The sequence below is a fragment of the Ascaphus truei genome, chromosome 2, assembly GCF_040206685.1.
Source record: "Ascaphus truei isolate aAscTru1 chromosome 2, aAscTru1.hap1, whole genome shotgun sequence".
Lineage (NCBI taxonomy): Eukaryota > Metazoa > Chordata > Amphibia > Anura > Ascaphidae > Ascaphus > Ascaphus truei.
The window spans coordinates 386,783,190-386,793,720 of record NC_134484.1 but is presented as its reverse complement, the minus strand read 5'-3'; the positions used below and the strand labels follow the sequence as shown (position 1 = coordinate 386,793,720).

The window sequence follows — 10,531 nt, the reverse complement described above, 5'->3', positions numbered from 1 at the left end:
TATATTTGATCTAACCTCCCTTCTTTCCAAGCTAAATGTTTTTATCTACCATCCTCATTATTCCTCTAACTCCACTCTAACCTGTCCCAGCAACTCAGGGAGTAGTATAGGTTTGCAAGTGGGGGTATAGCCCAAAAATATGCCATGTTCATTTTCAAGCACCACGTGAGCTACGAGTTGTACTGCGGGTGGGCCCACAATGTCAATTACTAAGGGAGTCTCGTCAAAAAGGCTCTTCCTGAAAATTTAAAAAATACTATTGTGGAGGAATTGCGCGCGCTATTATTCCATTACAGATCATTTAATGAAAATCGTGAGAGACTCCATAAATGGCATTTTGCGGCATACAAGGCATCGTCCCTGGAAGGATAGACTTGTGGGGATCAAATTCACTGCGTGATTGGTCATCTGTTCAAATGTTGATTAATTTTTGACGTACAGTACTCCACCAATAAAAAAAAATGTAGATTGTTTTAAATTGTATTAATAAATAAATGTTTTTACTTACACCATACACCTGTAAATGTTTTGACTTACTGTACTCCAATAAAAAAAATGTTGATTGTTTTAAATTGTATTAATAATTGTTTTTACTTACACCATACACCTGTGAATGTTTTGACTTACTATACTCCACCAACAAAAAAATGTTGATTGTTTTAAATTGTTTCATTGTGTCTCCTTTTATAACAAATTACAGTGTTTCTAGAACATACTGTACTGTACAGTAAGTAATGATTGGTTAATTAAGGTTCCATGAGTTCCTGTACAGTACTGTACTGTATACTGTAGGCATGCACATTACATAAAAACAGTATTAAAACAATACATACTGTACGGGTATAGAATACACATACTGTAATACATGTAGAATAAATGCATACTTTTTATTTTTGGGGTTTATTATACAGTACTGTATGAAAAAAACAGCATACTGTTTCAGGTTTTCTATAAAGCTCACAGTTATTCTATCCTAATCCATAAAAATGGCACTGCCACTAGATTGTTGCCTCCGGTACGTGGATTTTTAAATCAGATTCAGCAATGTGCAAGCATTGTTACAAAAGTGACATTATTCATCGAAATGCCTCCATTTGCCGTTCTCCGCCTGATGACAAAATTTCTTTTCTGAGGAAAAATAAAAGTATTACTGTAATGGTTGGTTCAAATTAGTCAGTCCCCTAAAGAAGTTCCCACAATCCCCTCGGTCAGTCCCAACAATACTTTTCTCGGGGGGCGTCGCTTGTTCATATACACGCATGTGCCTAGATGTGATGACACGCATATGCATTTCAACAAGGTCCCAATGAGACATACAGTAAGCGCATGCGCCTAGCTATCCACCAATTGTTCAGTATATACTGTAGACGCTGCTCACCCAATGATATTGCTGGGCCACATTTTCGTGAATTGTGACTAAACTAATAGAACTAAATAACCATAAGCAAAGCGATTGATTACAGTACAAGAGAATCGCTTGACTGTGCATTGATATTGATATTTCAAAAAGAGAATAAAATACGGCAGCCATACTCACCATAGACATTGCCAATCGGTTGGCACCGAGCCACTGCCACCAGTCCCGTATTCTTGATTATAAACGTAGTTGACAGGTGACAGCGGGCCTGCTACACCTGTAGTTGACAGCTGATGAAGCTGGAAATCTTTTTGGTACATGCAAGCTTGCTGGTATCTGTACGTGAAATCCTGCTCAGGCTGCAGGTATCCAGGCGGGGGCTGATAGCAAGGGTTGCCGGTCAGCAGGTTTTCACTGACGGTCGAACCGTTATTGGAAGCCGGCGCTGGCGCATTGCTTGCCTGGGACTGACGATTCTTAGTTGGTTTTACCATGACCTTTCGCCTTTTGAAGTCTCCATGATCAAAGATACTGGAAAAATCTGGCGCAACACACCAATACCCTCCTCTAACACCGGATGCGGGATCTATACGAAAAAAACACGGATCGATACATAACTTTTTCCATATTGCACGCTTCCACACACGAGCATCTGGTGAAAATTTGTAAAAGTCATAATTTTCGATAAAATATTGATACATTTGACCAACTGTGGCCATCTTATCATCTGCTGCATTAATTGCGGACCATATTAAATAAGCGTACGTTAAGTTGGGCTTTTTGGACACGGACTGCGGCGATGTACTCATCTCGGAACTCTGAACAATACTGTAGAACATCAGACACTGTGCATTTAGTTTTTAATATGAAACGCCTAAATTGATACAGTATTATAACTTCTTCAGTACCAAGGTCAATTCACAATGGACCACTGTGGTATTTTTTAAACACCTGCAAGTCGACAAATTACTGAAGAACATGTACAGTACTGTAGTGTACACATTAGAATTCATTACAATTCATGAATATCTGCCACCTGGCGGATACGCAAAGAATTGCATCCAATTAAATCCGAACCATTATCATTAAACAGATCAAGCGTGGGTGACGGCCGGCATGAATGCGGCATGAATGTGGCATGAACGCGGTCAAGCGTGTGGCATTCTGAAATAGTCACCGGAAAATAATCGAGAAGTGTTAAAATAAAAGCGGCCGCGGCTGTACATCTCCAACTCTCCTTCCTTCTCAGTTCACATTAGCTCCTTTCCTATCTGCACCTTATTACTCCAATCCACAAGACCCCTGCACTAAAACACACCCTACAAATCTTCCTCACAGATCCTCTTTCTTTCCATGCTTCTCCTCGTTGCTTCTGGAGATATTTCTCCCAAACCTGCACCCTGTCTTATTTCTATATGCTCTTGTCCTTGCCTCACTTCTTTTTCTCTCATTCTTTGCTATAACCGACACTTGGATCACTGTTTGACTGCACCTCTACTAGAAGCTGCCCTCTCTTATGGCGGCCTCTCTCCCAGACTCTGTACCCTGATGGCAGGGGTGAAGGTGTGGAGCTCCTCCTCTCCTCAATCTGCCGCTAACAAACCCTTCCTATATCTTTCTCTCTTTTCCTTCCTTTGAGGCTTACACTGTCCAGATTTTTGTCCTTCTCTACGTGGCACTTATCCACTGCCCATCTACCACTACTCATCCCCCTTCTCTGTGACTGTAAACCCTGGCCCTCCTTTCTCTCCTCAGACTCCCATTCTTTTCTCCTTGAGGACTTCAACCCACATTGATGACCCCTCTCTACTTTTTTTCTTCCCGCTTTCGCTTTAACCTCTTCTTTTGGCTTTCACCAATAGAGTGCAGCCAGTACTCACAATGATGGCCAGTACCTGGACCTGCTTTTCACAAAAAAAAAAACTTCGCTCTGATTTCTCCATTTCCTCTCTCTAACTATCATCTCATCTCATTTTCTCTGTCACTTCTCTACCTACCCTTCATTTCTGCAGAGACCTGGGCTCTATTAATTACCTGCTCTTGATGCCACTTTGCACTCCTCCCTCTCTTCTCTCTGCTCCACTATAGACTAATAACTTGGTCATGAACTACAACTCTTCCCTATCCACTCGAGTTTCCTTGCCAGCCAATCAGTGATGCTGGTCTTGTGAAGCCGGGCATGTGGGGGTGCTGAATCTGCCAAGGGCATGTGTGAGGTTGCCACCTCAGCCACTTGCTATTCAGAAGCCACACACTGGGTTGGGTTCCTCCAAGTCTGGTGGGGCAAATGGAAATTCGGAGAACTTCCATTCATCCCAGGACGTGGGTACTTGAGCTGTTCTCCTCCTGCCCAAATGGTCTTGACACCTCAGACAGCCTCTGTGGATTTCATCTCTGATGTCCTGTCAGACCTACTGGCACCAAGTTGTAAGCCCCACTGGCCTATCAGAACATTGGTTCTGAAAGTCCCAGCTCATTTACTGTGCACACAGCATATATGCACTTAACACACTTTGCTAATAAAATATACACTTTAAAAACTTACGTCTTTCTGGTATGGGAAATAGAATAAAAAGCTGCATGTTATTTTTCACTAGCCATATTCCCTACACAATATTGCAGACTTACGGTAGTATAGATTCTAAGAATCCCCTCACAACCTTCTATGTATGGTTGGAGCACCTCAGAACCCCTATACCGGTTCTGGGTGACCTAGGCATTTACTGGGTATACCCATTAATTTAGAGACCCCTTGACTTTTTCAGGGACACCTCACATCCCTATGCCCCTTTTACTTTTCTGGTCTGTGCTGAAGCAGGGAACCCATAGTGGTGAGTCGCGAAAGCGTTTTCAAGGGGATTTATTGCTGGGACAATGTGCCTACATGTATCCAGGAATCACTCATGATTCCCGGTACATGCTGGATCCCGGCTACCTAGGCACATTCTGACAACACTTTCTCCCCAAACCCCCCTTGAAACTCATAACACAGCAATCTCTGCTTGCTGGCACTCCTGGAAAGGTAAAAACACATAAAATACTTTATTACCACATATTATAGGTTATGCATGTAAAAACCCTAGGCTCAAGAGCCCATGGACAACTCCTTTTTTGTAATGCTGGTTTGGCAATAAATTTTTCATACCACCTGTCTCCCATTTATTTGGGCAGTGCGCTGCTCTATGCATTTTTTTTTGCATTTTCTCTGCTGTTCTGATCTTTATCTGCAGCTGGACACGTCTTCAAGGAATTTCATTTGGCTTAAGGAGTGGGTAAGATATAAAGAAGACCATTTGATTGATGACAAGATTGACAACAAACTATGGTGAGTTGTTTTGGACTTTTATTACATTATTGTCTCCAATGAGGTGCGGCGAAGTGAGAACATCATTTTTTCTGTTACCTTCAGGAGACTCAAGAAAGTTGAAATCATTATTACTCACCTAGTAGTACACCCACTCCTACTAAGGAAAGCCATTATTCCATGATATTTGTGATGGAGAATTACTGAATTTATTTCCGGGACTATTGGAGCACCCATTACCCTATATACTCTGCTGTACCCTTTAGCTATAAATAAAAAAAAGTGCTCAAATGTGAAATTGTTTTTATGTAAAATAAAGTGGCAGTAACAGCATAAGGAAATCAGTGGGTGGCTGTGTGACAGTGAAGGGGTACCCAGGCCAGTAAATAAAGGTGTTTGGCCCGGCTGGGGGCCCCTGAGCCATATTGGGAAAATGTAGATTGACAGCTCTGCAGCCCAGTAATGGTAAAAACACTATGCATTCAATAAACATTTATGTGTGTCTCCCACCAGGTATAAGCTGGCGAGAATCATGTTGTGTCTAACTATAAAATGTATTACTGTAGCAGTGTTTCCCTGTAACCGCGCAAAGAAAAATGATTTAAAAACCCAGTAGCCCGCAGCACAGTGAATGGATTTGAGCTAACTTCTGCTAGGAAGGTCCGAGCACGCTAAGATTTGTTGTGAGCACTGGCCAGGTAAAATCATTTAAAAGGTTATAGCGCAATTTTGATAAAGGTATATAAAAAATTGATGAATAAAAGTCCCCAAGGTTTAGATTTTTATTAAAGTAAAGGTCAGAGGAAGTCATTCAGTATGGATAAAACTCCATTTGCATAGGAAGCAGAGGGAGCTACTCTGCCCTCTAAGCTTCAAAGGGCCAGTTTCAAAGGCAGTCCAGGATATGGAGGTGTTAACCATTTGTTAGTAAGGATATGGAGGTGTTAAACCTTTTGTTACCAAGGAAGATAATTTCAAAGCCACCCTGGCAAATGGCTGCTCTGCCCAGACTGAGCGGCGCCGGGTAGAGGGGACGGGCCTCATATGCTAAGCAGCCAAGGTGCAAAGTTGGCACATGCCCAGAGCAGACTGAGAGGCCCCTCTGCCAGGTTTGAAAGGTACTGGCAAGTCCATGATAGGGTTAAGGAATTATTCCCACAGAGTAGAGTGGCTGCATGGGTTAAGTACAGGCCTGTTTAGTGCATAAAAAACCCTGCAGCCCATCAGGAAGCAGTTCCATCATGTAACAAGATTCGTCATGCAGTGAAAGATCTATCCTGTAACCAAACTTAACAGCGTAACTAGTAAGTGTATTTTTTGTTGTTGCAATTTTAAATCAAGCTGTGTATGTTCATTCTGTAAATAAATTACAATTTATTGTATCCCTTGCTTTGCCCAATCAAAGGATCCGGGTATTTTGGTGTTAAAAGCATTGGTCTTCCGTGACAGGCTGTCCTTCATGGGATGTTTCAAGTTTACTGTGAATAACCTCTAGCCCATCCTCATGGGGAATGCTGGTGTATAGCAAAAGGACATCAAGGGACACCAGTAGGGGAGATCTTATATAATTTGTCCAGAAAATCATTAGAATCTTTGACAAAGGATGTCATCCTCTGTACATGCCTTTATAGAAATGAATCCACGTGAACTGCAGGAGTCAGACATATAGAGTCCCTAACACAGGGGGGCGCAACTTTTTTCCCTGCGTCCCCCTGCCGGCTGGTCCCCTCACCTCCGCACCCCCCCCTCACCGGCGTCATGACATCACATTGCCATAGCAAATGATGCGTGTGAGTAGCCGCCGGAGCCAAGGTAAGTTAGGTTTACAGAGGACGTGCAGCTCCCCCGGCTCTTAATTTAAGTGCCTTTGGGAAGCGCATGGGGCTGCTGTAAGCCCCGCGCCCCCTTACTCAGTCTCACGCCTCCCCTGGGCTATATAGTAGCTGGCACTCCGGTAGTGGTGGTCGAGAGGCCTGGTGCTTGTCCCATAAAATAATCTGGATTGGAGTCCAGCAGAAAGGAGACAGCACACAAGCATGAGGTATCCAAAAGAGTGCATTGTGGTAAGTGGCACACACAGCCGATGTTTCGGTCCTCACAGAGGGACCTTTCTCAAGGCAGTGAAACATACATAGGTGCATCGGCCTTCAATGACTCCAGCTAAGTCACCATCTGTTGTAGGGAGAGGACACGTTCAAGTACATTGATGTATTTCTCGCTGTAGGAGGGTGGGGGACTGTCACATATCTTTGTGTTTGGAAGTTGTAACACTTTAGGCTAAAGGGTTGCCATACTATTGGCCTGTGATATTGAGCCAGAAACAGATGAGATTCACTGTAATCCATACTAATACATTTATCCTATTCGTACTCCATTAGCATACCTCCCCTTTCCGCTAGCTGTAGCGATTACCGCTGACGCTTGATTGCCTACAGTGCAAGCGAGGACTGATATTGCGGTTAGTCACATAGATACATATACCAGTAGTGACGCTTATTGCTACACCAGGACTCGACTGATGATTTCTCTAAACAGGATACAGACTTTCAATGGGATTAATCCTAGAGACTTTATTGTCCCAACCTTGATCCACGGTACACTCGGGAGGTATTTCTTTTCTGCACACAGTGATATATAATCCAAATTTTTAGCTACGATCAATCACTGCCTTGGCTACTAGACCCCATTTAGGGTCATGCGTATATACAGGCAGTCCTCGGTTATCCGACACGATGCGTTACTCAAAATGGCGTTGGATAGCGAAACGTCTTAAAACTAAACACGTTTTCCCATAGGAACACTGTTTAAATGATAGGTTTCGTTTCTGAAGGCATTTTTAACACTAAAATACACCAAGTATTTTATGCAGGCAATAAGATACGCAACACACACACATAAATGATATATTATATATACAATACAGTATATACACTAACATAAAATATAATAATATATTATATAGTATAATATTATATAATGTATATATTATATACACATAAACAACTTTGCAAAGCGTTGGATAAGCCGTTTTGGCATTGTAAAAATGAACATAGGTATGCATTGCGTAGCGTTGGATAAGCTATTCGTTGTAAAGCGAAGCGTTGTAAAACGAGGACTGCCTGTATGGATAACCGTTTTAAATAGTGTGTATATTTTATTAAGTGTACGTTCTGATTGTCTACTTTATCACTTGGCAAGCAACGCTTCTGACACCACGTCAGAGGCGTAGCTATAGCCTGGGGGCCTGCTGACAGGGAGGAGGGCGGGGACATTTGGTCCAGCTGTGTAGCCGTCCGATCACTGAAGTAAGTGCCCCCTTCCTCCTCCTGTCCCCTTAACAGCCGCAGTGACAGTTTCAGTCAGTGCTCACAGCATAGCATCAACCCTGGATCGGGAGCTGTGAGGGGGGCGGGGGGAGGTTTGCAGACAGCATAGGCTGGGGGCGGAACCGAGTCAGAGAGCTGCCGAGCTCTGCCCGCCCCTGCTCTCCGTGACATCAGGGGGAGGAGTTACTATGTGCTGCTAAGGTATGCTGTGTGTATTTGTGTATACATTTGCTGTGTGTTTCAGTCTGTGTCAGTATGCTGTGTGTAAATTTGTCAGTTACACTTTGCTCTGTCAGTATGCTCTGTGTGCCGGAGGAGGGCGGGGGGGGGAAGGAGGGGCACGCAGTTGGTGAAACTTACCCCGGGTGCAAAAACACCAAGTTACTCCCCTGCGTTTACGTTTATTTACATTATCAGACGCCTTAACAGCAGCTCGGTCAGACCTTCACTCCACAGAATCATCCCCTCCGCTCCTTAGCTGCTCCCCACCCCCTTATCCTCAGGGGGCTATTGCAGTGTGCGTGTGGGGGCTTATTTTTAGTGTGGGAGTTTATTGTAGTGTGTATGTGGGGGGAGGGGCGGAGGGGTTATCGTAGTGTGTGTACGTGGTTATTGTAACTTGTGTATTTTGGTTGGGGGGGGGGGAGAGGTACTGTATTGTAGGGGGGAAATTGTATGTGTGTGGGGCCAGAGGGGGAAATTAATGTGAGCAGGGGATTGAGGGAGCTGAATTGAGTGTGGAAGGAGGAAGTTACTGAGTGATAGCGAAGGGGGGGGGGGAGAGAGGAAAAGGGGATAGTGAGGGAGAGGGCGTGAAAAATACATGAGGTGAGGTGTAAAAGAGGGGGGCTCGCAGGGCCACCAACACACACGGGGGGCCCGACGGAAACTCCTGAATCTACAGAATATGTTCACTCATAATGGGGCCCTGAAAAAAATGTTGCCCGGGGGCCCGCACCTGTCTAGCTACGCCACTGACGTGAATATTTTATACTCTTGCTTCGCCTCCGGAGCAATTACCTTCACATGGCGGCTATCTTTAGAGCCACCACTTACTTTCCCGGCCAGTTTTATTCTAAAGCTTGCCGGGTGCATAGCGGACTCACCGCGGGACTTTTCTCCGTTTAAAACGGCGGCCTCTTCAATAGATAAGCGCTAATGGCGCTTATTATTGAAAGCGCCCGAGGCGCGGGAAAACAAGCCGAAAACGGCCGAAGATAGCCGCGCGCCGCCCGCAGCTGTTTTGAAACTGCGGAGGCAGCCGCATTAGTTTTAAGCTGGCCGGGACAGTAACATCTATTAATTTTTTCACGTCAAATTAAAATCCGCATAAATCAGCATTTAGCACACAGTTCGGTTTAGGATCGCCTGTGTATTTACCAGCACTATGCTTCTTCCGTACTTGATGTGTTTTACTGGCATTGTTCTCTATTATGCCACTCATCCCACCACTAGGTTAGAGTTTGCAACAGTATACTTCCTTTCTTATTAATAGTTCCTGTTTCGATGGAGGAGTGGCTCAGGTGAGTAAAGACACTGACTGGCACAGAGTTTGAATTGAGCCTGGTTCAATTCCTGGTGTCAGCTCCTTGTGACCTTGGGCAAGTCACTATCTCCCTGTGCCACAGGCACCAAAAACATGGATTGTAAGCTCCACAGGGCAGGGACCGTGTCTGCAAAATGTCTCTGTAAAGCGCTACGTAAAACTAGCAGCGCTATACAAGAACATGCTATTATTACTACTACACTTTCTATTGATATATAGTAGCTATTTTAATGTTAGTTGTGTATAGTTTGTGCGTCCGATAGGTAAATGGTGTGGAACTATCTTTTGGATATTATTTTATGCTAGATACTATCAGTAAAGGTTACATTTTATTGCGATTCATCCATCCTATCAACACCATAAAATATGCTAGTAACAAAGGGTTCTTTGTCTGTCTGCATCATTACCCTCCCCCTTTATTTTATGTTTCACCCAACCCCCCCATTTCCCTTTATTATACCCACATAAAGATATACATACAAGTACTGCAGACATACTGGTCCATATTTACCAAGCAATCTTCTGCCACAAGGCATCTTTTATTGCTGGAAGATGCCCTACATCCCATACAAGTCAATGGGCCTGGAATCTTTCAGTGAAGGTGTATTATGGCAGAAGACTGCATAGTAAAATACAGGCCTTTGTGAGAATCTATTTCAGCCACTATAAAAAAGGTATAAGCCATAATACATTGCAAAGTAAAAAAAAAAAAATCTGAAATCCCTACGATTACCTCAATTAGAAAACAGAATTTGGTTTGTATGCCAGATGGAAAAACTAACAAGTTTGGTTAACGATACTGGTGCTAAATTTCTAAAAGTCTGGATCATATGGTTTGCACAGACAGACATCCCAGGAGTGAATGGTGCTACAATATTGCTATGATAATTTTAGAAACGCGTTCTCCGCTGACCCAAAAGTGACAAGAAAGCAAGAGGTACTTGAGTCCTAGGGAGAAGGAAAATAAAGAGGTTAAACATCGGAGGATCAGGCCACGC

General features: G+C 43.6%; 1 protein-coding gene across 2 annotated transcripts in view; it reads right to left on the bottom strand.

The window, feature by feature from the left end:
- Positions 1-930: 930 nt before the first annotated feature.
- The window catches only part of ANKMY2 (ankyrin repeat and MYND domain containing 2), a 58,496-nt gene continuing 48,895 nt past the window's right edge, over positions 931-10,531 (bottom strand). The window contains exons 10-11 of one of the 2 annotated variants that reach the window (XM_075587207.1): positions 1,538-2,009; positions 931-1,128 (exon numbers count right to left, since the gene is read on the bottom strand). In XM_075587207.1, coding sequence (XP_075443322.1) covers position 1,128; positions 1,538-2,009 — 473 coding nt within the window. In that variant the 3' untranslated portion in view covers positions 931-1,127. The remainder of the gene's footprint in view (positions 1,129-1,537; positions 2,010-10,531) is intronic. The other variant, XM_075587208.1, reaches the window with a different exon arrangement.